Here is a 27,851-nt window from a genome sequence, read left to right as displayed (position 1 = left end):
GTGTGCCTGCCATTGGCTTGTACACAGCAGCTGTCGCAAAATGGCTGCTTTTGAGTCCAGCATCAGTTATAATCCTGCCTTGCAGACTGAACTGAAATTACCCTTAAAGGTCTTTAATTACCATTAAGAAATTAAGGAGAATGCTGGGTTTGTAAAATGATGTTATTGGTGGGGCTTTGGGGGGTTGGGGGCATTATCTCATTGTTATGTTCTGTATTAAGAAGCACTCTGTTTAATTTTCAATACTTCAGAAAAACTTTCAGAAGGCGCTTACAGTGAAATTGCTTTTTTCGAGCAGTGTGTTTTCTTTTGATAAAGACGATAATGCATGCACTCTCCATGCATGGCTTTGCCTATGTTTAACAGGGCTAATATAAACATAAGTGGATGGAGCCGATCTTATCTTTCAAGTGCCAATCTCTCACCGTCTGTATTTTACTGTCTGACGAGTTCTTCCTTTGATTAGTTCAGAGTAAATTACTGCTGGGAGGTCTTACTTTGAAGGCAAAACAAGTGAAAAGAAGAAGAAGAAGAAAAAAGACCCATGTTGGGCACTACAGTTCAAACACAACGGGCGTTATCTATGCTTTTCTCATACAAAATGTATGACTACTTTCATATCCCATAGTCGTTTTACCTGCATGAATCCATAAATACATACTTTATTGTCCTCCCAGGGGAGAATTGTCTTCACAGTTTGTACGACACATAGTGATAAGTACACATGAAAACAGTATTCCTCCATGCCCGCACCAGGGACTTACGTACACAGGCAGTTGCAGACATACATATATACATGTGTTGTAAACAATGTTCTTCTGGGAAGCCTGTTGAGAGCTGTTATGGCAGAGGGAGCAACACTAAAGTGTCGTTTTCGATAAAATAAGGACCTGCATCTGAGGCCTGGTGGCGGTAGAGTGAAAAACAAATTGAGGGGATGGTTGGGGTGTGGTGCTATGGTGAATTGAGGGGGTGTTTGGGGTGAGGTGTGTTATGGTGAACTGAGATGGTGTTTGGGGAGTGTGTGTTATGGTGAACTGAGGGGGTGGTTGGGGTGTGGTGCTGTGGTGAATTGAGGAGGTGTTTGGGGTGAGGTGCTATGGTGAATTGAGGAGGTGTTTGGGGTTGGGTGTTATAGTGAACTGAGGGTGTGTTTGGGTGGGGTGCCATGGTGAATTGAGGGGCTGTTTGGAGTGGGGTGCTCATGCGATCCATTGATTTTTTAAAAATCTCATCTCATCGAAAGGGCAAACTGGGAGCGAGTGGAATGCCAGGATCACCGGGGTTGACCGGACCGAAGGTGAGAGACGCGACCGCGGTCGACCTCCAGAGCCGACCCGTTACGCTGCGGTCACCGCAGGCCTGAGCGTGAGACCGGGCCTGTGCCCTCACCGTCTGGAGGGGGCATGCCGAAAATCCGACACAGCCCCACGCGGTGTAATGTCCAGTGTTAAATCAACTCTGACAGAGTACGCGTGAGTCCAAATGGGACTGCATCTACTGTGTAAGAGCTGATTTAACACTGAACCTTTTACTGTGTAGCCATTTGTGCCGCCCCAATGCAAAATTATAGAGGGGGTGACGTTGCAAAAAGCTTAGCTTGTTTTTAATTACTTTTTGCTTGGCAAGTGGAACTGTCTTACCCCATTGCCAAATCTTCAAAATTGGTAAAACCCTCACCACAGTGGCAATTTTATTTGTCTTACTGAGCAAAAAAATGTAATAGGAATACGATTTTAAGTCTATATATACTTGTTAAGATTGACTTATTTTTAGTTTTTTGCTGTGCCGTTGTGGACCGGTGGGGAGGGGGGTAAATTGCAGTCATGGCCTGGGGGGGTGGGTATGGGGGTCGGGGAGGACATTGTGATTGCAAATGGCACCTGCGGTTAAAAAACAAAGATCACTGCAGCTAAAAGGGCACTTGTACTGAACGTGGTGTGTTAAGGTCTTTGGCTTCTCCTTGCGTTCAGGGTGAAGCGGGACGGCCTGGGTCCAAGGGACAGCCCGGCCAGAAGGGGCCCAAAGTGAGTACCGAATGATGTCACATGTATGATGTCACACATACGATGTCACACATTATAGTAACGCTAAATAAGAATTATGCGAAAGTTCCATACTGGCTTATCGGGCCTGCTAATCCAAGCGAACTCAAATTGCTCCTGTATCATCTACTATATCTTTCAAGCTAAAATCTTTCAGCTGCATAATTTAGTGGAGTGATTTTGTTTGGGCCATGGGTTGAAGGGTGAGGTAGTTGTGGCCCAGGTGGGATGTAAGAGTACCTGGTTATAAGCTCAGTGCTGATACCATAGCACCACAGTAACTCTCATCGTCTTGAGGCTCTTTCCCAACACTTTCAGAAAAAAAGGTACGAAAAAGTTCCTATAAAGGTACAAAAGCTTTTCACTGAGGCATTTACCATATAGGTAAATTAAATTGCACATCTAGTTAGAAATACACAATTAATTTGTGCCTGTTTTGCTGGTAAAAGGGACTTATTACTACCCACATAGAACAGTATTGTACTTTCAGGGTACATTTGGGAAATTTGTTCCTTAAAGTGCAAAAATTCATTGTACATTTATTTCTGAGAGTGTTGGTGCACATTGGGCTGCTGTGTGCTTGCTTATATGTCTGCATTCAAACTTGTATACTGTAAGTAACTGTTTGTTTCTCATAATTAGTGAATCACACTCCATTAGATTCACAAAGCCAATGTCAATCATGTGAGTGTGAGGAGCTGATTGGGCGCCAGGTTGTGTGACTCACCGTGTGTTCCGTGTTCAGGGGGACAGAGGGGAACGGGGCGTTCCTGGGAAAGCCGGACCTCCAGGCCCCATGGTGAGACCTCGACAGCGACCGCCATGTTGGGCACTGTCCACCGCGACCCGCCGCGATCCGCCACCTCCCAGGCCCGCCGCCGTGCGCGGGTTTCCTCCGCGATGCTCTCTCTCTCTCTCTCTCTCTCTCTCTCTCTTTCTCTCCCTCTCCCCCTCTCTCCTTCTCCCCCTCTCTCTCTCTCTCTCTTTCTCTCCCTCTCCCCCTCTCTCTCTCTCTCTCTCTCTCTCTCTCTCTCTCCTTCCCCTCTCTCTCTCCCCTCTTCTCTCCTCCCCTCTCTCTCTCCCTCTCTCCTCTCTCTCTCTCTCCCTCTCTCTCCCTCTCTCTCCTCCCTCTCTCTCTCCTCTCTCTCTCTCCTCTCTCTCTCTCTCTCTCTCTCTCTCCTCCCTCTCCCCCTCTCTCTCCCTCTCTCTCCCTCTCTCTCTTTCTCCCTCTCTCTCTCTCTCTCTCGCTCTCACGCCCTGAGACTGAACCGCTCGTCGCTCAGCCGCAAAGTCACAGCCCGCCCGCGCTCGGGGCGTGACTGTACCTCTGATCACAGGTCTTAGGCTCGCCCGCTAAACTTTGCACCGGGCTGCATTCTGAGGTCTGTGAACTGGGCCCTCATCCTCATCAAAGCTTGAGCTGCCGCTGATGTTCATTCGCACAGCATACAAACTTAAAAAAAAAAAAAATGTCCAAACGATGTCAGATAAGAAATTTAAAATTCACGACTCTGGCCTTTAGTGCCTAGTCCTAGGCCTTAGGATATCCAACATTCCGACATTTGAAGTGGCTATTAGCCACCAGCATCCGATGTCTGGGGTCTTAGATAAATCAAGCTCCCATCCAATAAAAAACTTCTATTTCAGTTGGTAATTGTAGTGGCACATTTGTCTTATCACAAGACAGACCAGTGCTATAGAAACTATATATAGTTGAAAGGTTAAAACTGAGTAGAGACCAGCAGAAACCCTCTTAAAACATGAATTTAAATTGTAATAATTGCTATACAAATTAATAAACCGGGTTTGTTTCTTCTCTCACTTCTCTCTCAAACTTGAGCAAACATTGCTTCCCTTGCATTCTTTGACTAGCTGTTGCTAGTTGTTAAGAGGTTGGGCTAATACCCACAATCCTCCGGGTTCAGTTGGTAGGGTACAAGTCATGTGATGCATTGCCTTTCTGTCAAATCAACTGGCTTTGATTTAAGAAGGTGCAATACCAATAAATAAATAAATAAATAAATACATTTCCCATTTGACACTGGGGCAATGGCTACATAAAAAAGTAGAGCTAAGTCGAGCTGAAAGGTCTGTTCTTGCCCACAGTAATTTTTATGTTATTAGGTTCTTGGGTTTATACCGCAAGAGTTGTACCACAACACTGAGGTAAATGAAATGGAATAAAATGCAATGGAGTGGGCCCCTTTGTGAACCCTGGTGTTGCCTGTTTTGTCTGTTGAAGGGACCCGATTGGTCACGGTTTAACGTGGATGGAAAGGGGATAACATGGGAAAAGGTAAGCCAAGTAAAACCCTTTTAAAACATTTATAATCCTTTTAGGGTAAAAAACAAAAAAAAGATCATTTCCTTCTCACTGTAAAGCACATGGAGGTCCGGAGAGGAAAACTGCTGTTTAAATGCAGTGTATTAATATTAGATAACAACTGCTATTTTACCGATTGTTATCCCAAAAAAAGAAATTTTGAAAATGTCTACTCATGATGAGATGAAAAGCTGTTGTGTTTCGGATTGTTAAATTCGATCTCGACAAAAATGTGTTCGATTTAAAAAAGGCAGACGAAGTCACTCCTGAACACAAAGCATGTACTCTATTCGTCTGTAAAAACACAATTTACAAGTTAAAACTTTCAAAATGTTACACTGCACTTTGAGACTAAACAATCACGGTTGGAAAAGTAATGCTACCTTTTCTCTTACAATCGTTCATATAACTTGACTACAGGAGCTCGTGTAGCTAAGCAGATGAAGAGAAAGATGAGAAAGAAACATGAAATTGCCTAAGTTTGTGTAGCTGTGTGAAGCTCTAACTGAATTCTTTGTGACTGTATGAGGCCGCAGGGTACGGACGTGTTGTGAACAGTAGCGTTTGTGAGAATTGTGATTCTGTGGCCATTATGTTCATTTCTGTGGGAAATCGTGAGTCCTGTTGGGAAGCCTTGAGTTCCAAACTCTCTGTGCTGTACAGGCATAAATCTGCATAACCTGACCATAATCCCAGCCAAAACAAATAATAAAAATGCATTCGGGGTCAATTTGTAGTATCTCAGTATCTCAAACCTTGCAATAGCTATATTAAGCTGATGTTACATAAATGTTAGATGCGAATGTGTTGGTGTTCATTTAAATGATTTAACTGTAATTATTTTTCCAAAACTTCCAGGGAGGTCAAGATGGTACAGGGGCACCTGGGCCCCCTGGGCAACCTGGAGTGCAGGTAAGAGCAGTGTGTGTGTGTGTGTGTGTGTGTGCGTGTGAATGCGTGTTCAAACTGTGTATGTGTGTATGTGTGTGTGTGTGTGTGTGAGTATGTGTGTGTGTGGGTGTGTGCGCGGGTGTGTATATATGTACACTGTGTGAGTAGCTGTGCAGGTGTTATTATTATTATTATTATTATTATTATTATTATTATTATTATTATTATTATTATTTGGCATGAAGAGGCTGAATGTTGAGTGCGTTTTCTCATCTGATCCTGAATCCAGGGGTTGCCTGGTCTTCCTGGGAACGATGGGCCAGCTGGGCCTATGGGACCGAAGGTAAGACTCAACTCCATCCCTCTCCGAAACACCGGAACGCTGGAAAATACCCCCCCTTAGCGGTCGCACAGAATCCCTCTGTGCGCGTATAAACTGTACGGCCCAATCAAAACACGCACTAAAACCGAAACGGTATATTAAAAAAAAAAAACCTAAAAAGTGTACCGTCCCTTTAAGAGCACAATTTTCATAGATTTCTAATCTCGGTCTAGATTTATTCTCTATGGCGATGTATCCTCCATGGCAGGGGCGTAGATGGCGGGGTGGGGTGGGGGGGATACGTCCCCCCCAGTTTCATAGGGACCCCTATCCGTCCCCCTTTCTTTTGCTCACAGTTTGGTCCCCCCCCACTTCAAAAATCGTCCCTGCACCTCTGCTCCATGGTGAAACGTTCCTCAAAGCCACTCATGCTAGAGCTTGTGTCATGATAGAACAGCAGTGTGGAATGTGTTTCTGTCATTTGGAAAAGAAAGTGAAAGATACTGCCGAAGTGTTTCTGTTTATTTTTTTCTGATTTGCTTTTGAAAGGACGACGGGGTCAAAACAACCGAAACTGAAGTCACTTTCGAACGGTTCGTCTGAATAGACAGGCAGCTAACAGTTTGACGAAGTGAAAGATTTTCTGGGCCGAAGGACATTCGATATCTCTCTCAGTCAATATATATTTTCAGCAAGATATAAAACGAAAAAATGACAGACATTTTCTTTTACTCTTATAAAGGACCTTGCTGCCATTGCAGCAATGAGGCCTTTTCATTAAATAAAATTCTGATGAATAGATTTGGATGTTAAAGCAGCATGCAGTCCTCTCTCTCTTGAGAAATATGCAAGGTTTCTGCATCAGAATTTTGATTTTAAACCACAGGAAGCAATATCAGTCAGTTCAGACATGCGACAAGTAACATTTCTCCCGCATTTTATTTTATTCACACGGTAAATCTTTCTCTCTGTGTAGTCATTTAAATCTGTAGTTAGTTTTGACAGGGGAATTTTCACTGTAGCCAGAAAAAATTAAATAAATAACTAAATAAGGAAATTCTAACAACTCTATACCAATTAGATCTAGACTGAAGAATTAATTGAAGCAAAAAACAAAAAAAAAAAACCAAACAAACAACAATAATAAAATTTAAAAAAACATCTTAGATTAGGACATTTACTAAGATGTCGCTTGAGCTGTATTATGGAACTGAATTTTGATTTTAACAAGGACCTATTGCTTCCATGCTTGTTTAGATCCTGTGTGTCAGGACACAAGATCCTCACTCACTGCAGAAGTTCTTCATTCAGGCAGGAGAAAAAGGCATTAATCACGCCCACAGTGTGGGGAATCTTTTTTTTTTCTCCCCCGAGCACTCCCTGGGGAAACTGTAACAGCGGTTTTACAGCAGCTGATTGCATACTGTATCTGCGGCCGGCTTGTTTGCCGGGGGGATCAGACGACAGGAGGCTTTTCATCTCTTCACCGCTGAGAGACTCAAAGGAATAATCTTCACTCCTGACAGTGGTAGTGAAGGGACAGGATCAATACCTCACCTGGGAACCAGTCTGAATGGGGTGGGCGATTTAACACTTCAAGGATTGGTTTTTTGGGATGTTTTTTTTTTTTTTTTGAATGCCATTTTGTAATTTCACTGAAATCTTGGTTTGCCCTATAAAATTGGCATTTTCACAGTGCTACTCTACAAACTGTGCAAGTATTTCTTTTAAGCCACGGCCATTTTGCGATGTCTTTTTTTTCCTCCAAAATTTTAAGTCGGTGTTCTAGAACTCCATTCCTTTCAGTCATCTGCAGCGATTGTGACATCACCAGTAGAATCTTCAGTTACAAGCATTCTATTTTAATCAGATATTTGTGATCTCACACTGAAGTCACGTGCCCACTTACAGCAAGGATGACATATCAGTACCAAGGTGAACAAAACGGAGGAAATATTTGAATGCTGTGAACGGGCAACGAACACAGCATGGGGTGTGCTGCCACGTGATCCAGGCCGAGATCAGAAAGCATACCGTGCACCCGCTTAGCCCTTATCAAAGCTAAAGCTGAAAGGCTATGTGTAAAATATTCAGCTATTGATCTACTGCCCGTTTGATATCACATCCATTCCTACCCCGTGCGCAGTTGTACCCGAAAAGGGCCAGTATGGGTGCAGGTTAGGGGCGACATAGCTCAGGAGGTAAGACCGATTGTCTGGCAGTCGGAGGGTTGCCGGTTCAAACCCCGCCCTGGGTGTGTCGAAGTGTCCTTGAGCAAGGCACCTAATCCCTAACTGCTCTGGCGAATGAGAGGCATCAATTGTAAAGCGCTTTGGATAAAAGCGCTATATAAATGCAGTCCATTTACCAGGTTCTTCGTTTTGGCCCAGCGCCAAGACACCCGATTCTACTGTTTAACTAATCGTGGTCTTGAGCCAAGACCTTGCTAAGTAGAATCAGGTGTCCTGATGCTGAGCCAGAGCAAAAACCTGCACCTACCTCCACCCTTTTCGGATAAGGCTGCAGGCCCCTGTCCTAGTCTAACCTTTCTTCGGGGCGGTTGAATAACAACATTGCCTTTGAGTGGAAGTGCAACTGCTCTATTTTCAGCCTGTTTTCTTTATTTGAAACAGGCTTTTAAAAAGAAAAAAAATCTTTAGATTAAAAGACAGGAGCTATGCCAGAGCCCCATATAAACTGGGAGTGAGACCCCTCATTCTGAGCCAAAACCCCCATCCGCCGTTCCTTCCCAGCGCTGGCTGATTATCGTAGCCACTGAGGGGGGGTTTGATGTGGCTCAGGGGATGGAAGCGGCTTTATTAGCAATGTGCAGGAGACAGGGCCAAGAAACCGTAATCACACACACACACACACACACACACACAGCACACACATGCACACACACACTCACACACTGTACACACACACATGCACACCATTCATACACTCACACACTGTACACACACACACACACACACACAGCACACACATGCACACACACACTCACACACTGTACACACACACACACACACAGCACACACATGCACACACACACTCGCACACTGTACACACACACATGCACACCATTCATACACTCACACACTGTACACACACACATGCACACCATTCATACACTCACACACTGTACACACACATGCACACCATTCACACACACACACACACACACACACACACACACACACACGCACACACTGTACACACACACACACACACACACACACTCACACAAGCACACACACGCACGCACACACACACACACATGCGTGCACGCACAGACACTATATAGTTTTACTGTACATGTTACATTCATAAGTGAAAATGTGCCCAGCGTTGGTCGTGATATCTGAATATGGGGGCGTTAATTCCTGTCAAGGCATTGTAGCGGATTAAAGGCATTGTAGTAGAGTTCAAGCATAAAATTTTCCATAACATGAATGAAATGCATGTATGCTTTGCAGTGAAGTCTCATAAAGACTAGCGAAAAAAATGGAACTGCACTCATGGAAATAATTTGAGCGCTGAGAGGTATAATTATTCCTGTTGTAATTTCAAAGTGCCTGGTGTGAGGTCCTACAGTTACAGCCCTCCAGGGAGGCAGTTCCTACCCTCAGGAAGAACAATGCAAAGCATAACACATCACACACCCAGGCTCATTACCTTTCAAGTGTGTGTGTGTGTGTGTGTGTGTGAGTGTGTCTGTGTTGTGTGTGTGTGTGTGTGTGTGTGTGTGTGTGTGTGAGTGTGAGTGTGTGTGTGAGTGCGTGTGTGTACGTGTGTGTGTTTGTGCTGTGTACGTGTGTGTGTGTGTGTGTGTGTGTGTGTGTGTGTGTGATATGTGTGTGTGTGAGTGTGTGTGTGAGTGCGTGTGTGTGTGTGTGTGTGTGAGTGTGTGTGTGTGTGTGTGCGTGTGTGTGTGTGTGTGTGGGTGTGTGTGTGTGTGATATGAGTGTGTATGAGTGTATGTGAGCCTGTGTGTGTCTGTGTGTGTGTGTGTGTGTGTGTGTGTGTGTGTGTAGGTGTGATTGTCCATATGAATGTGTGTGAGTGTGTGTGTGTGTGAGTGTGTAAACGCATGTGTGTGTTTATGTACGTGTGTGAGTGCACATGTGTGTGTTCCTGTATGTGTGTAGGTATGCATGTGTATAGTATATTTCTGCTGGTGCAATAACAGAAAGCCATACATACAGACAGACTAACTCAAACAGCGAAGGCCACAGAAAGTGAAGGTTAGGATATAATGAACCAACCTCTCCTGCTCTTTCTGAAGAAATATCAAAATATGTACCTTTTGCTTTGGTATAACCATGAAAGGAGTATGTTTATTCTCTATATTTGTAGTCAACACATATTTTCCAGACCATGTGCTTGATTTTATTTTATTTCTTAAATTTTGCCTGGAAAGGGATCGTTCCATTCTGCTTAGCGATTAACAAGCAGATAAATATAAAACACATTTCACTTTGAAAAACACCTAACAGCACATCTTAACAACAACATCCCTTTTCCTTGGAGCATTGCTTTCAGATTAAAAATGTTATAAACCGCTTATAATATTTACAAATATTTATGTGAACAAATGCAACGTCTGTACTCGGTAGTGTGTAGCCCAGCTAAGCTCAAAATAAACGGGAGATGCTAAATGCGTGGAGTGGAGTGCTTTCAGATTGTTTACTAGCCTTTTGCGCTAGGGACCGTGAGCTAGACGACCAGATGCCATTGCACACACGTTTTGTGGCTTTTTTGTTATCGGCATTCTGCCACCCAGCCAAAAACAATCAGTCCCCAAAACAACAGTTCCAAACCAGGATTCACGATGAATGCATATGTTGTTACAGTCATCTTATAAAAATGGAACACTAACATGAATACTAACATAACATAACATAACATAATGACGAGGAAAGGCCATTCAGCCCAACAACGCTCGCCATTTTCCTGACTAAATTAGTGCTCTGATTACCTACAGACGAGTATATAACACCGTATCAAGCCTTGTCTAGAAAATCCCCAGTTTCTGCCTCTACTACATGACCTGGCAGGCTATTCCACAGATTGACAACTCTCTGATTGAAAAAAATCTTCTTAATGTCTGTACAGAATTTATCTTTTGCTAATTTCCACTTATGTCCCCTCGTTCTACTAACAGAACTCAACCTGAAGAATCTCTTGTAGTTCACTTTGTTGATCCCCTTTATGAATTTAAAAGCCTCAATTAAATCACCCCTGAGTCTCCTTTTACTACACTAGGTACTGTTAGCTTTGCTATTGTCGGCTTGTCAAGTGCTTGCGCATGCAGATATGTAAACAGTAGGACAGAGTGTTATGTTAATGACACATCGCGTGCATGTATGTGACTGAAATCACTGGTGCCATTGTGCAAAGACAACAAATACTGTTGAAAACCCTGTCGAATACTGTTGAAAGGTGTTTTCACGATACATCAACAGTGGCTTGGACATGGTCATCTATATATAACTGCCGACTTGTAGTTTCGTAGCTCACAAGCTGAAATAATTTGTAGAAAGAATTCACCGAGGTATTTCTCCGTGTAATCTGAGCTCCTGATCATAGAGCTCGCCCTCTTTACATTACATTACATTATAGATTCTTAGCAGACGCTCTTATCCAGAGCGACTTACAACAAGTGCATTACAAAACTCAGAGACAAGCGCTTTACAACATTCCTGCAAGAGAGCTACAATAGGTATAACTTTGCAAAAAGTGTGAATTGTACCCCTTTTTTTTTTTTTTTTTTTTTTTTTTAAATATATAAATTCCCACCCCCCACCCACCTAGTTGTAGATGAACCTAGTTACATGATGAACCTAGTTACACTGTACTCTTGTACAGTATGTGGTTCTCATGGCTTTGATTTGCACATGTTCTGTCCACATTCGCACTCAGATTACTGCTAGCGGTGGTCTGCACTCAGATAACTGCTAGTGGTGGTCTGCACGCAGATTACTGCTAGTGGTGGTCTGCACGCAGATTACTGCTAGCGGTGGTCTGCACTCAGATTACTGCTAGCGGTGGGTTGCACTCAGATAACTGCTAGTGGTGGTCTGCACTCAGATAACTGCTAGTGGTGGTCTGCACGCAGATTACTGCTAGTGGTGGTCTGCACTCAGATAACTGCTAGTGGTGGTCTGCACTCAGATAACTGCTAGTGGTGGTCTGCACTCAGATAACTGCTAGTGGTGGTCTGCACGCAGATTACTGCTAGTGGTGGTCTGCACTCAGATTACTGCTAGTGGTGGTCTGTACTCAGATTACTGCTAGCGGTGGTCTGCACTCAGATAACTGCTAGCGGTGGTCTGCACTCAGATAACTGCTAGCGGTGGTCTGCACTCAGATTACTGCTAGTGGTGGTTTGCACTCAGATTACTGCTAGCGGTGGTTTGCACTCAGATTACTGCTAGTGGTGGTCTGCACTCAGATTACTGCTAGCGGTGGTTTGCGCTCACCCATTCTATTCCATTCCATTACAGGAATTTAGCAGATGCTCTTATCTAGAGCGACTTACACAACTTTTTTTGGCTGGACCGCAACAGCGGGGCCAGCCCTACAAACGCGAATGTCTGTGACTGAGTGACTGAGCGACTGAGTGATGAAGTTACACCATTGGTCGGCCGGATCACGTGTGTTAGGTCCAGCCATATACTAAGTTTCCTAGTCCTGCTTTTTTTTTTTACATAGCATTTACATTGCATCCATTGCATGCAGCTGGATATATACTGAAGCAAGGCAGGTTAAGTACCTTGCTCAAGCGTACAAGGGCAGTGCCCCACCTGGGAATCGATCCTGTGACCTTTGGGTTACAAGACCAGCGCCTTACCCATTGTACTACACTGTCGCCCATTCCCTTCGTTCCAAGCATAAGGACCGGCCTAAAATGCAAACTAGGGACAGCATGAGCTAATGCTAACACGCGTTAATGGCCACAGAGAACCACAGCCAGGGGTGATGAAGCGTGGGGGAAAACAGATTATTATCGCAGACCCTGCCTTTCATGCGACAAAAATAACATCGCTATGCTCAGGTGGGAGAGGCTGAGGTCGCGAGATGCAGAACCAGATATTAGCGCGACATCACTTCCTGAGTTAGGGGTGTTGAATTTGTAAATACCCCAGCTGTGTAAATACATTAGCGCGCTGAATGTGCCCCCCCCAGAGGTCACCTGGGCGTCTGCTGGCACGAATGTCGTAATGCGTAGTGTAATCACGGACAGTGTCACCGTGGAAACCCGCTGTGATTGAGCTACCTTGTTTTCCCGCCAAAATCAATGTTTACTTTTTTTTTGTAACTAACAACCAGGCAGCAAAAAATAAAGATAAATTGGCTTCTCTTTGCAACCACATTTGAAAGTGCTGGGGAAGTAAATATTTCACCCTTGTGTTATAAATACACAAATAATGGGATCTGTGTGAATTTGGCCCATTGGTTCTGGTTAGTATACTGTAATCCAGTGGAAGTTTTTGGCTGAATGTACTCTACCAGACAGATATGCTTGGTGTGTCCGTCAAAGTGCTTGTGTTTGTCCTTTCTGAGGTTGTTTTTCATAGATTTATTTTTACTTGGGAGCTTAGCCAGCAATTTAAACATTCATAGTAAACGCTACCCAGATGGCAAGCGACTCCGGGCTGAATCTGTGCCGATTCCAGCCTGACAGTGCTGACTTTCGGCTCAGAGTCGCTTTCTACCTGGGTAATTATGTTACGTTATAATATGCGAGTGTTAATTTTCAGGGAATATCCCCAGTAGATCATCCCCCAGTATCCCCTTTAAATCATTTTCACTGGCAAATTACGGAAAAGTCTGAGGCAATTACAAAAGTTGTAAATTATTCAAAGACATTTTATTCTCAAAGTTAAACTTTTATCAGTACGTGATGTAACCTGAAATAGGTCCTACCGGGGTGAAATATCCCTCACTTGGGTCAATGGAAGTAATACAGCGAGTGAGTGTTCCTGCAAATTAAATCCCCTGATCCGTGAACATTAAACCCGTCGGTTAAATTTCAAAAACTAGTGCACAGAATGTTAAGTTTCACTCTATCCGTTTTCTGTACATCACAAGCTCTTGGGTTTTTTTTTTCTTTTTTTACTGCAGTATTTAAGTGGTCTGTTTGCAAAGTCTGCATGTGTGTTTTTCTGATTACCAGCAGCCAAAACCATAGGCAGCATGTGCACAACATCTGCATGAAAAAAAAAAAAAAAACCCCATGATTTTTTTCAGCCGAAAAACCCTGCGAAATAGAACATCTGAAAACATGCATCTTTTGGTAAAAGGCCATTTTTTCATCTATGGTTAGTGCTCGTGCCGTTGGTTTAAAAGCATTAAAAAAATATGTAATGATTGAACCATAAAGTAAAAATAACTACAGTGAGTATGAAAAATGTGTGTGATCCATTACAGGTCTGATCTATACTTCTTTTGTCTGATGTCAGGCATCCACAAAGACCAAAAACTTGTCACTCCCCCCCCCACCCCCCCGCGATTAAAGACTAATGACGTTTTTATGCGTTCATGCAGACGTTTTCTTATTTAAATTACAGGCCTCTTTGCTTGTATGCTTTTTATACATTCAGGAAGGCAAACCACTTCAGAAGATAGCAGATTTGTGGCAGAGGCCGTCAACGTGTGGTTCTCCTTGCTTAAACACAGCATTGTTTGAACATGCTTAAGCTTGAACCAACAAGTTTTTAACGGCAAAACTCGGCGGAAGTATCTTAATGTTGCACGTACAAAAGGGATTTTTTAAAATGTATTTTACCATTGCAGTATGAACCAATACATGTTCTAACAACGTTAACTTATGTGCTGCATTAAAGATGTTGCAAAGAAGTTGAAGGGAGGCACTCTAGCTGAAAAGTGTATTGTGAAATGCCACCAGGCTGGCCAGTGGAGGATGGGCTCCCCCTCTATAGCCGGGTTCCTCTCGAGATTTCTTCCCATTGGGGAGTTTCTTCTCGCCACAATTTCAGGTTTTCTCCCAACTGGCAGTAAAAAAATAAGAATAAATAATGGACTTGCTATATGGGGGTTCAGGTCTGGTGTTTGTTCTGTTTGCTCTTTTTTGCTCTGTCTCTTGCCTTGCTACTCTGTAAAGTGTCTTTGTGGCAGTTCTCTAGTCTATTATATAGTGCGATACAAAGTAAAGTTGAATTTAATTGAATTGAAATGGAAATAAATGTGTCCATTTGAACAGTGGTTTTCTATCAAAATGATATGCGTCCTGATTTGACTTGATATTACCATGATAATAAAGGCCTTTTTTTCACAGTTGGAACTCATGTGGGATCATACAAATACATTGTAGGAATAATACCTCCATTTATTATGCCCTCCCATCTTAAATAATGTTTTTATTTTGGAAAAATTCTACAAATATGACACCGCTATGAAATCAGCAGTCTTCTTCTCTGCTGCCCCTAGTGGTTGTGTGGGGTAACTTGCCAGTCTGAGGAAGTTCACTTTTTTTTTTGTCAGCTGCAGAAACAAAAAATTAAACCTCTTCTTCTAATGCATATATTGCATGTTTCACAAAGCTGTGTACATCAAGTGTTACATTATATTTTTGTGAGCTTAGTTCATTGGGTGTAAAAGATGATAATATTTATGTACCTCGACCGAAAGTCAGCAAGCTAAAATACTCTTTGACTAATAAACTGTTGATACACTATGGTTTGTGAATTTCATTGATTTTATTTTATTTATTAGGGGTTTGAAGTGACAGAACTAATCTCAGTGTGTGCTGTGTGCTCTCTTTCAGGGCGATAAAGGAGACACTGGGCTTCCTGGGATTGATGGACAGCCTGGTGTTCCAGTAAGTCAGCATTTTCTGTGGCAATATATTGATGATAAAACAGAGGCCTCTCCGTTTTCCAAGGCTGCGTTACTTTTTGTTCATTCGCAATCTATTCAGTTTAGGAGATCCCAAATTTAAATTTAAATTTATTTATTTTATTTCAAAGCCAACAGAACCTTTCAACAGGTTCTCTGGACACCAGGTAAAGGGAATCCGTTAACAATTTCACATCGAAATTCATGTGTGAATACTACAAATCCGAGCACAAAAATATCGAATTTAAATCTATTTTTTTTTTAAATGTACCTTTTATTGGGAAGCCTTCCGTGTGGTGAGGTGGGACTGCAAAATAGTTTGAATTTAAAGTCTTGTAGATGAATCTTAGTCTCATGGATGAGCGAAGGCAGCTTCATTAGTGCTGCAGTATGTGTCCCTGGAGAAAACAGTTTTTTGCTTTGATTCTGTTAATTCAGTCAGGTTGTGACAGAACCTACGCTCTGATTTCTCTACCGTTTGATCAAAAGGAAGCTACGAGTCTCTTTATGAAATATTTATTTGTTATCAACTAAAAATAAGAGGTTCGTTTCTGTTTTGTTTTTCTTAGCTTAACAAATACACTGTGGAAACTGTGCGTATATTTGTTTAGGAATAATTTAAAGAACCACTTAAAGGAAGTTAACGACTCGTAACCCAAAACAGACATCCTGCTTGTGTGGTTCAGATGTTGGGCCCTCTCCGCAGCCATGTTTGCTGAGCCCAGAACGTACCTTCAGGGGGGACAAAATGGCCCCCCGACAACATTTACGAATAACGCGGCTTTTCAGCGCATTGTTTACCTTTGCCTCCTGTGTCATCTTGTGAGTTCTAAAAATACTCCGCATGACCCTGGATGGACTAGCATGACTTACCTGAAACCTCCTCCCTGTCTTTTTCCTGAGATCCGTGCCTCCACACACAGCACCACATTCAGGGAATGCTATAGACCAATTTGCTCAGTGTTTTTTTTATATATCTGTGCTGTGTTAGAAGGTGTGCTGTGATTTTTTCTGAGGCAGAGCTGTTTGTCAGAGTTGGTTTTTTTTCTTCTTCTTCTTCTTCTTCTTCTTCTTATTCTCCGCTAGGGATAGCTAGCGATGTTTTCCTTGCTCTTCGTGTGAAGTGTTCCACGGTTGTCTGAATGCTCGCTCATTTAAGCCGGGAACTGGCAACAAAACCCTGTCATGAACTTGTTTCAAAGGCCAGTAGCCACCTTGATATTATTTTCTTTACATCAGAAAAGGAAAACATCCAGGGACTAGTCAAAAAAAGGGTCAATGTGGGTTTTTTTTATGATCAGATGAATAGTTAATGCAGGACACCATGCTGAGGTGAACATAAATAGTGTGAGTGTATGTGCGTTCGTGCGTGTGTGTGTGTGTGTGTGTGTGTAGATAGAGAGAGAGAGAAATACAGTGTGTTGGTGAGGGGAGAAAAACAGAGAAAGTTTAACTGGAAGTGACAGAAAGAGAGAGCGTGTGAGAGAGAGAGACTGAATTCCACCTGAAAACCAGACCTTGAGGTGATTATATTATTTTTATGTTATTTTATTTTGTCTGTTTCAAACCCAGCCAAAAAAAATACTAAAAGTTTTGATGGACTAAAAATAATCTGCTATTCTACTCTGCTCAGAGATTGTGGTAGCGTTTAGTTATTGATGAAAAGGGGGAGAGAAAAAAATCTTTCAAACATCCATCGGGGTTCCTATAGTAACTGTAAGGTTTTGGTTTGACAGTTGGGTCGTCGATGCGGAGGGCGGGGTCTAGATCAGTAATGTTTTGTTTACAGTGCTTAATTTTCCTTACAGTGCTTCCTGTTCCAGTGGTTTGAGACAATCCTAACAGCGTAGAAAGCCCCGCAGAAGACTCTGAGTTTGGGCTGAGGCGCTTCCGTTACCTAATGAGTGGCAGGCACAGTTTATGTTTGCCCCCACCCCCCCCCCAATCCGCCCAGCAATTACCCAGAAAATGAGAGAAAGTTCCGGCAAGACTCAAATGAGGCAAATCCTGCATATCTGACTTCTGGGGGAAGTGGTGGGCACAGAAACTGAATCTTCTGGCCGGTTTACTGAAGCCAGGAAAGTGGAACTACAGATGAGTCTCGATATGTATATATATATACAAACTGCCGGACAGTCTACCTAAGAGCATTGATGTAGTTTTAAAGGCGAAGGGTGGTCACACCAAACAGTGATTTTATTTTGTTTTTAACTATTTACTGCTCTTTATATTATTTTTTCGATATTTATAACCTTTCATTTCATTATTTTTGGAAGCATCTTAGCTGTACAGCATTTTTTTTTCCATGTGCCTAACACTTTTGCACAGTACTGTATATATATATATATATATTATACGACTATTCCTTGTTCTCTAACTCTCTCCTGTCTCTTTCGGTCTCAGAAAAGATGATTTGATCTGCTGGCTTTAAAGAGAAATCACATTAGAGCAACCGATCTGTGTTCAGGGCACAGGGATTACATGTCACCATTTTGTGAAGCTGTGGCCTAGCTCTGACAGGGGGGCTGTTTTCTGTCCAATCATCTCCAGGGAATTCGCGGCTTACCTGGGCAGCTGGGACCAGTGGGACCTCAGGTACGGTAACCTGGAAACGGAAAACGTGGTCCAGTGTTAACTCAACCCTGACAGAGTAAACGTGGTCTCTTTCTGGACCAGAGTGGGACCATTACATTACATTACATTACAGGCATTTAGCAGACGCTCTTATCCAGAGTGACTTATACAACTTTTACATTGTATCCATTTATACAGCTGGATATATACTGAAGCAATTTCGGTTAAGTACCTTGCTCAAGGGTACAACGGCAGTGTCCTACCCGGGAATCGAACCTGCGACCTTTCGGTTACAAACCCAGTTCCTTACCCATTGTGCTACTCTCCGGACCACATGTACTCTGTTAGAGTTGTATTAACACTGGTCATTTTTACTGTGTAGATGATGTTACCCATATGTGATAGTTTTAACGGTGTAACTACATTCCATCCATGCTCCTTGCTTCCGTGTGAAATTTTAAGAAATGTCAGTTGGAGAGAAGAGGGTGCCTCCAGTGCCCTTCCATAACGCTGTCCAGGAGAGCTATGGGCGTTCAGATTTTTTGGCCGCGTCTCCTCGTGAATATTCATAATCGCGCGGTAAATCTGAACATTCATGGCTTCGGCAACGACGGAGACATTTAAAGAATTGCTGAACCGAATACTGAGCACGCGCGAATATCTGCGGGAACACGCTCAGCAAACTGTCTGCGTGTGGAACGTACGCTCCAGTATCTACGGTATCTCTCTGATTAATGAGCTCTTATTTCACACACTTACGTCCGGACACTAAAGTGAAGGCACGTGCGTTTGGTCAAACACAGTAAAAAGTCAAGACTGCAGAATGTAGAGTGCTGTGTTGAAAAGTAGTAAATATTTATTGCTGGTTTATAACGTTTAACAAAGTCCACATGATCGGCAACGAGTTTCACCCTCGTCGAGATTTGTGCTGCCTATTTCAGACACTTATCTTTTTTTAAGTGCTGTTTGAGGGAGAAGAGAGTCTGGACCAATGAGATCACTAATTAATGTGCGCATCTCCAAACTCTGCAGAACAATTTATTAATGGGACAGGGTTAGCTAAACCTTCCTGAAATAGAAAACAAATGGCTTGTACAGTATGCAGTGTATGCACTCTTTGTCCAACCAAACTTTCTATGGCTTTACATTTTAGACACAAGCCCTTGGTACTTTTTAATTGTCTTCTCGAAATTCTTAAATTGAGCTCATGTAGCCATGGCAACTCGTCCAATATGAATGTGCCTTTGTTCTCGTCATTGTAAAACACCAGGCACACACACACAATAACAACAGCATTTACAATAAAGCTGATTCTTGTGTACCTCTCAGGTTTAGATTGATGGACCTGGTCAATCCATTACGATAATGAACCAAATGACCTGAAACCATAATGCCTTTGTGCACAGCGTTTTTAGACAGTATGGTAATGATTAAAAATATGCCCAAATGCAATAAAAAAAATTCATGTATTGAATCAGAGCTCTTTACAAAAAAATAAATAAATGGAATAAATAAAAATGCTGTGACAGATATAATGCTTGGAAGCAATTGACTGTGTGTTGTGCATTTAATGGAAAACACTGTTCTTCGGCAACTGTAAGCACAGAATGAATCATTACAGTCATGGTTTATAGTTACCATTAACGGCCTGTTTTGGGGCCGAGCCTTTGATTTGTGTCTGTGCTGAGGGTGAATATTTACTGGGGTTTTTCTTTTTTTTCCATAACCGTTTAACAGGGAGATAGAGGCCTGCCTGGAATGACGGGGTCCACAGGACTGAAAGGACCACAGGTGGGTGCCCCCAAATTTTCTGGACCTGAACACTGACAGCACTGACCCCCACCTCCCCCCTCCCCCATGCCCCCCCCCCCCCCACTTCATATTCATTGTTATACTATGTGCTGTACTTACAGTTATGCTTTTTTTTTAACCCTTTAAGGTGTTAGATCATAAATATCTGATTAGAATGCTCTTAACTGAACATTCTGATGCTGATGTCACAATCACTACTGGTAAGTGAAAGTGGCAGTGGAGTTTTTGAAGAAAAAAACCTTCCAATCAATCTACTCTTCTAAAGGTTAGAAGAGCAACAGTCATCATGAATGGAGCATGTGTAGAGGTGTGTCGTGAAAAAGCAGGGGTTCAAGTGTAGACATGTGCTCTGTTGTCAATGTAGAATTCTGACCGTACACTGACTGAAGCTAGCAACCTCATAGACTGAGGCACAGCTAGCCATAGCATTACCCAGGAAGGGGGGGGGGGGGAGGTTTAGTTAGTTGAGCTGCCCCCCCCCTCCCCTCTGCACACACACACACACACACACAAACACAACTGCTTGTCTGTGATTTTTTGTATTGACAGTGGATGTCAGTGATGAAATGAACATATGAATATTCAGACAATATTCTGAAGAGAGGAAAAATGGGATTAAAAAAAAGAAGCAAAACATGATTGTAAAACATGATTACTTTATCATGACCAGACTCTTTCAATCAAAGCCAGGCCTGGTACTGTGGTTTTCATTGTGTTGAATTATAAGGCTTGTTAATATATCGTTTTACTGCCACCCACTGGAATCTGGAACAAATTGCATTCTTGGGATAAAATCCACTTCAGATGTTTTGAGGTATTTAATTAAACACCTATTTGATAAAATTAATAATTGCCATAAAATTAAAAATTAAAAAAATGCTACACATTCTAGATATTTTTTATTTTTATTTTTTTGTCACGCATTCACGCAAGGAGCATTTAACAGACTGGAATGTCCATAAAGGTGACGGACTTCGATCGATTTCTGGGTCAAACGAGGACAAATAAAATAAGCAATTGGAATGAGTCAAATGATTCAGTCACAGAATGATTCAGCACGTTTGATTCAGTAACGGTACGATTCAGCACGTGTGAGCCTTCTGTCAGTCCGGGTTTCAGAGAATTGACTCGAGTGGGTGGCGAAGCAGCGAGTCAAATTGATGATTCCAAATCTGGGGACGAAACAAGCACCCATTTGCATTTTTGAATGCTGTAATTGTTGCCTACACAGCAAAGCATTCGGTGATGAATCAACACTGACAGAGTGCGTTTTACTGGAGGGGTATGTGATTGCTCTTGGACTTAAACTCTGTTGGACTCAGATGAACTCTCGCTCTGAACAACTCGCTGCTTGGCAAATCTTTCCTTTGCCCCCAGAGTAACAACATGTTTCTGCATTGCAATTATACTGACGTTGGTATTCATGTTTTCAACACAGTTTTAAAGCCGGTTTTGCTGTGTATTCTCTTTGTAGGTGTTGGTACTGTGGCTGGAATATCAGTGTGTAACTGGTCGTTGTTTTTTTCTTGCCCAGGGAATTCAGGGTCCTATGGGTCCAGCTGGGATAGATGGACCTCAGGGCCCAAAGGTAACCTCTACATCGCCCCATTCTTCGGTCCTCGCCAAACTATACATCAGCAAAAGGGGACCCGGATTTGTGAAAACCGGAGATAGTCTACCACTTTTCCTTGTACTTATTGGAAACCATTTTGAAAGAGCAGTATTTTAATGGCAGAAGCAATTTGAGGGCAGACGATCAATCGATCAGTCTGCGTTGACCACATAAGATAATAACAGAAAATTATCATCTAGGTACTCGGCAAATGCTACCATCAAAAATACCTTAAATGCCTTCCATTTGAATTATTATCGGTTTCTACAGTTGGGCCTGTTGTATGGCAGTGTCTGTCCCACCTGAAAATAGAACCTGGAACAGTCCAGTTGCAAGCAAAGCTGTGTGTGTGTGTGTGTGTGTGTGTGTGATCGCCGAGCATGTGGTTTTAGTGGTATGAATATTAGGTCCTCAGAACACTGTGTCTGTCAGTGTGCCATTGTTAGAGTCAGAATCCTTGGAATGCTGTGTGTGTGTGTGTGTGTGTGTGTGTGTGTTTGTACCAATAATGCCTGTGGTATTCTATATTCAGTCCTCACAATGCTATGCATATCTGTGTGTATGTGTGTGTCTGTGTGTCTGTGTGTATGTCTTTTGTACCAATAATACCTGTGGTATTCTATATTCAGTCCTCACAATGCTATGTGTATCTTTATGTGTGTGTGTGTGTTTGTGTGTATGTCTTTTGTACCAATAATACGTGTGGTATTCTATATTCAGTCCTCACAATGCAATGCATATCTCTGTATATGTGTGTGTGTGTATGTCTTTTGTACCAATAATGCCTGTGGTATTCTATATTTAGTCCTCACAATGCATTGCATATCTGTGTGTATGTGTGTGTGTGTGTGTGTGTGTGTATGTCTTTTATCCCGATAATGTCTGTGGTACTGTATACTCCGTCCTCACAATGCTATTATATCTGTGTGTGTGTGTAGGGCAACTCTGGAGAGAAAGGGCCAGCGGGCAGCCCTGGGCAGCCTGGACTAGCGGTGAGGAATAAAAGGGGGGGGGAAAGAGTAAACCAATGCACCTTCCCCTTCGTCCTGTAGTGGGCGCTCTCGCACCACATCACCACATAACTCCACCAGTTTCTTTCTTTTCAGCGCAAAACACACATTTTGCTCTCACGGGGTAGTTTGTTCATTTATTTATTTATTCATTTAACCATTATTTAACCAGGAAAACCACATTGTTGAGGTGGAAATCTCTTTTTCGAGGGGGCCCTGAAATGAAACACAAAGTTACCCAACGAGACAGTTTACATGTTTACCAACATCAAATGGGGAACGAGACAGCAGTGTAACAGCAATTGCGGAGCTGAGATTGAAAGCAGGAGCATACTTCAGTCGCAGCGCCATGAATTACTTGTTCAAAGTCAACAATTGAACTTAATTTGTCAAGATTAATTTTTTTATTTTTTTTTGGTGCAAAATATCTGAAACATTTTAAAATTCAGCAGAGGACGATGCTGAGGTGATACTGTAACCACGTGAATTTCTAATTGGTAGACAGCTGAGGCTGGAAGGAAGTAGACCAATTACTGTTTTATAGATGATTATATACCCGTGGATCAATTTGCGCAGATGGAGATAATTCAACCCAGACGATTCATCCGTACGACAATGGTGGGCAAAGGATTTAGCACCTGTAATGAGGTTTCAGGCGTGGATATGACAGCCCCTCTTTGCGACCCCGCCATTGCAGAGCACCTCTCTCTGATTTTTATGTCGCTCTTAAACTTTACTGCACAATTAAAATAAAACAAAAAAAAAGAAACCCAAATAAAACCGAAAGGTGAACGAATGACCTTTTTTTTCCGTGATCAGAGTGTGCGAGAAGCTCAAGCATAGCAGCAGCTTTTTTTTTTGGCTTTTTTCGGAAGTTTACATATTCCTCCTTTTCCGCAGGGGAACGAGGGACCCCAGGGCCCTCGGGGAATCCCGGGAGCCATGGGAATGCCGGGATTTAAAGGACACAAAGTAGGAATGTCCACGGCGTCCTGCCCAATCACAGCAGCCGTTTTAAATGCCACGGATTCCATGATTGATTTTATTGACAAGCTGTCTTTTCTATGCTCATTTGTTTATTTAATTTTTTTTTTTTTAGTTGAGCTGATGTTACCCATTTGTCTAATGGCTTCTACTGGTGTAAATGTATAAATTGAATTGCGTTCACTGATGTTTTTGCATGAAGGCGATGTTACAAGAGCGGAATGTGAAATGAAAAGATAAGAACACTACAGTAATAATGCTTTTTCTGGGTTTGTCACCGCTGAGCAATTTAAACTCCATTCAAAATTACATCGGTAGTGTTGTTTAACTTGAAATGAGCTGGCTGTTCTAAATGGCCTTCCCTGAGACGTCCCTTTGTTCTGTGTTTCAGGGCGAATCAGGGCCACCCGGTCCTGAAGGAAATCAGGTATTTCCGTTTGATCGAATGTCCAATACTCATACACTGGAGCTCCCGAGTGGCGCACCCAATTAAGGCACTAATGCTTGTCGGTGCCGACATTGGCTGGAAATCTCGTGGTGATATGCCCAACCTCATTGGCTACTCATCCGACCAATCACGTGCCCATATTCTGCCTGCACCAGCTGCACAGTCCTCCTTAGCTGGAGGACTGCAGAGAGGATAAAAAAATTGGACATACGTGCTACACAGCTTTCACATGTGCTACACAGTAAAATGTCCGGTGTCAACTCAACTCTAACAGAGTAAATGTGAGAAACAGCTGGGACCACATGCACTCTGTAAGAGTTGATTTAACAGTGAACATTTTGCTGTGTAGTCCTCATTCTTGTGAATGGAAGGATGTTAGAGCAACAGGATTAGTTTGCAGTTACAGTTGAATATTGCAGATCAGGCTGAAAAGGCTCTTATGTACGCTTATATACGTTTATATCTGTGTGTCTGTGTCTCTGTGTGTGTGTGTGTGTGTGTGTGTTTGGGCATGTGTGTGTGCGTGTGTGTGTGTGTGTGTGTGTGTGTGTGTGTGTGTAAGGCGATGCCTTACGTTTCCCAACGATGGCAGATCGCTAACTCACAATCGCTTCTACCTTCCGATCCATCTGCCCAGTAGTGACCTAACGATTTACACGAATGAACTTCAGTTGTAACGAATTTCTGAAGAACAAAAAATATTTTTTTTAGGTGAGAACATTTTCAAAGAAATGTAACTATTTCTGAGAGGAAATGACACTTTTTGATTCCTGGTAGAGACCTTTACTGTTGTTACAGTGATGACATACCTGCTTGTAAAATGGAATAGAGATGATGTCACTTCTGAAGGTTGATGTGAGAGACTGCATAGCTGTGAATGCTAAATTTTTACCTTTGGTGGATTCTGATGATCTGATTGGTTTAGGGTGACAGAGGCAGTGATGGAACACCTGGGCGCCCTGGAACTCCTGTGAGTATGCCTCGACCTTTGACCTCTCCACAGAGCAGTGCAAAGTAACACACCACTCGTGCGTGTGTGCTCGTGCGCATGTACGTGTGTGTGTGTGAGTATGTGTGTGTGCTCCTGCCAGCATGTGGTGCGTGCATGCCTGTGTCTGTGTGTGTGTGTGAGCTCCTGTGCATGTGTGTGTATGTGTGTGTGTGTGTGTGTGTGTGTGTGTGTGTGTATTTGTGTGTGTGTAGGTGCTCATGTCTGTGTGTGGTGTGTGCGTGCCTGTGTGTGTGTGTGTGTGTGTGTGTTGCACATGTCCAGAACCTGCAACCAAAAAAGGAAACAGATGTGTTTTTCAGAAACAATGAGGCATATAAATATCCATGTCTGTGGTCAAGTAGCTGTCTAACAGAGGAAGCGAAACCTTACCTTTAAAGGGATAGGACACAAAAACTCCAGAAAGTCAACTATACCTTTATTTCAGTCATAACTCTTAGCCTATTTACTTTACTTGGTTAACAACCATTAATCAAAATAAACTGGATAATCTATACCAGTGAGCATTTGTTCTATCTTCTGTATTACATTTTTTTACATCTCAAAAAACTGTGCAGCATGTTATCTTGTCCACAAAATTGTACTTATATTCGTGGTTACACTTGTGGATAAATATAGCCTACTCTACAAGGAATGTTGATACTTTCAAGATCTCTTCTAATCAGATCTGCACAGATTCTGTACTTAAAAAATAACCGTGTTTCCGAAGTTTGTTTGATGGCCTTTATTTTCAATTCTCAAAGCTGGAGCGATTTGCATTTAATCAAGCAAAATAAATGGAGAACAGGTTGAGTCCAATAATTGGTTTAAAGTTAGCTAAGGTTTTTGCCACCTCTATTTCAAGCTTACAAGCTGCTTCTGATGCATCAAAATGATTTACTGGTTGCATCACAGATGGAAAGGAAATAAAAATCGGCACTGATCTTGGGAATTCATCAAATGAAACTGCACATGCGAATGACGGTCAACAAATACATTAAAGGTTGAAGCCACAAAACCAAATGCCCTTTGTTATGATGAATCAGCAGCTGACAATTTTGATTATATCATGTGATTCATGGAGGTTCAGAGGCTTATTAAAGTCAGAGTCAAATCCTATCATAACAGTAATCTAATCTGCAATGTTTTTACACAGAGAAAATGGAAACCCTATTGATTTGTGCTGATCTTTAGTCTAGCTTTTACATTTAGGAGCTGCCTAGCAGGCACTGATTGATCTAAACCTGAACTTCTTAAAAGCTAAATGGGTATTTGGGTTTGATGTTTCTCAGCTGACCAGCAAGTCCAGAGTGCTCTTTGTGACTACAGAATGAATGTTTACTAGCAAGCCAAAGTTAACTTCTTTTTTTAAGCACAGTTTATAAATGCATTGTAGCCCAAAGTGTTTCATAGATCATAAAATAACATTTAGAAGCTGCCTAGCAGGCACTGATTGATCTAAACCTGAACTTCTTAAAAGCTAAATGGGTATTTGGGTTTGATGTTTCTCAGCTGACCAGCAAGTCCAGAGTGCTCTTTGTGACTACAGAATTGTTTATTAATAACGTTAGCTTGATGACATTGATGTGCAGGACAACGTTGTCATAATTTTTTTCCCGACCATGAAAACTGCCAGACTTGTTTACATTTTGGACAGATGTGGCTCCTGAGTAAATCTATCGTTGTTTCCGTCGCAGCACTTTCGACACAAAAAAAAAAAAAACGGAAAATCCTAAAATTTCTTCTTACGGTTGAAGAGTGCCTGACCAGCAAACGTAGTAATGTGTTGAAACACAGCGGCAAAATTAGGCTATATCTAGAAATACCATCTTTGGGGAAAATGACTAAACTTAGGGTTGTAACTAGGCAGCTGTTTCATAGGTGACTTAGTTGATGCGCCTGTCTTAACGACTAATTGTATTTTTATTTATTTTTATTTTTCCATAGATTGCGTTGTTACCGTTCTCGTTGTTAGTGTTAATCAGTTTAACCATCAGGGTCCAAGTTGAACTATGCGGTTGTTCCCTGTACTTGGACCGGTACTTCTCTCTAGGGTTTTCGTCATACTTGTTCCTGGTTATGGTTATACACTTTGTTGTACGTCGCTCTGGATAAGAGCGTCTGCCAAATGCCTGTAATGTAATGTAATGTAATGTAAAAAACGTTACGGTTGGAATGCTGGGCCATCAGTCTGTCGCTGGCCCGCGCCAGGCCCACCGTCAAAAAAGGCACTTGCCGCCGGCCCACGCCGGGCCGCCAGCCCCCGTCAAAAGATACTTGCCACCGGGCCTAACAACTTTTCTGGGGGAAACCCTGTCGTCGAAACAATGGCATCTGAAGTTCTGTGGCTTTGGCGTGAAAGCAAACTTTCAAGCATAAACCCTATTCTTTCTTTGAAGAGTCTCTCTCTCTCTCTTTTTCTCTCTCTCTGTCTTTCTCTCTTTCTCTGTGTCATGGACACTGAGAATGTAACAGAAAGACAACACACATTTGCTATAAAGATAATTCAAAATTCAGCTTGGCATTTTGCGAACATGACGTGACTTTTAGCCCTTGTAACAAACCGCCACTGTGACTTGTGATAACAAGGAAAGATCACGGGGTTGTCATCAGCGTGAAATCTCATTCTTATTACACATTCTATGCATAACTGATAGAACAAGACGGCGTTGCACATATTCTGCACCATGAACAAAGTGAGATGTTTGACTGTGACAGGCTTGCATGCTTTTTTGATCACTACATTAATGCGAAGCCATCAATCAAATCACCAGAGTCCTTTCTGTAAAATCACAGTACGATATGGTATAATAATATTAAATTTTAATGTGATTTTTTTTCTTTGACAGGGTGAACCTGGACTTAGGGGAAGCAAAGGAGAGGTTTGTTGATTTGGAAGGAATTTCCCATTTTTGGTTTTACCTGACTAATCCCATGCTGGAAAATTAATAACCTGTAAGATCAGGACCGTGAATATC

At 42.3% G+C, this 27,851-nt stretch overlaps 1 protein-coding gene across 1 annotated transcript in view; it reads left to right on the top strand.

Annotated features, from left to right (window-relative positions):
* The window catches only part of si:ch211-106n13.3 (vWFA and Collagen domain-containing protein), a 43,019-nt gene that overhangs the window by 8,197 nt on the left and 6,971 nt on the right, over positions 1 to 27,851 (top strand). The window contains exons 11-25 of the mRNA XM_064345548.1: positions 1,247 to 1,300; positions 1,974 to 2,027; positions 2,791 to 2,844; positions 4,288 to 4,341; positions 5,227 to 5,280; positions 5,549 to 5,602; positions 15,375 to 15,428; positions 17,996 to 18,040; positions 19,757 to 19,810; positions 21,366 to 21,419; positions 22,382 to 22,435; positions 23,354 to 23,425; positions 23,829 to 23,864; positions 24,811 to 24,855; positions 27,723 to 27,755. Of these exons, the coding sequence (XP_064201618.1) occupies positions 1,247 to 1,300; positions 1,974 to 2,027; positions 2,791 to 2,844; positions 4,288 to 4,341; positions 5,227 to 5,280; positions 5,549 to 5,602; positions 15,375 to 15,428; positions 17,996 to 18,040; positions 19,757 to 19,810; positions 21,366 to 21,419; positions 22,382 to 22,435; positions 23,354 to 23,425; positions 23,829 to 23,864; positions 24,811 to 24,855; positions 27,723 to 27,755 (771 nt within the window). The remainder of the gene's footprint in view (positions 1 to 1,246; positions 1,301 to 1,973; positions 2,028 to 2,790; positions 2,845 to 4,287; positions 4,342 to 5,226; positions 5,281 to 5,548; positions 5,603 to 15,374; positions 15,429 to 17,995; positions 18,041 to 19,756; positions 19,811 to 21,365; positions 21,420 to 22,381; positions 22,436 to 23,353; positions 23,426 to 23,828; positions 23,865 to 24,810; positions 24,856 to 27,722; positions 27,756 to 27,851) is intronic.

The sequence above is a fragment of the Anguilla rostrata genome, chromosome 8, assembly GCF_018555375.3.
Source record: "Anguilla rostrata isolate EN2019 chromosome 8, ASM1855537v3, whole genome shotgun sequence".
Classification (NCBI taxonomy): Eukaryota; Metazoa; Chordata; class Actinopteri; order Anguilliformes; family Anguillidae; genus Anguilla; species Anguilla rostrata.
This window is presented reverse-complemented; position numbering and strand designations above follow the sequence as displayed.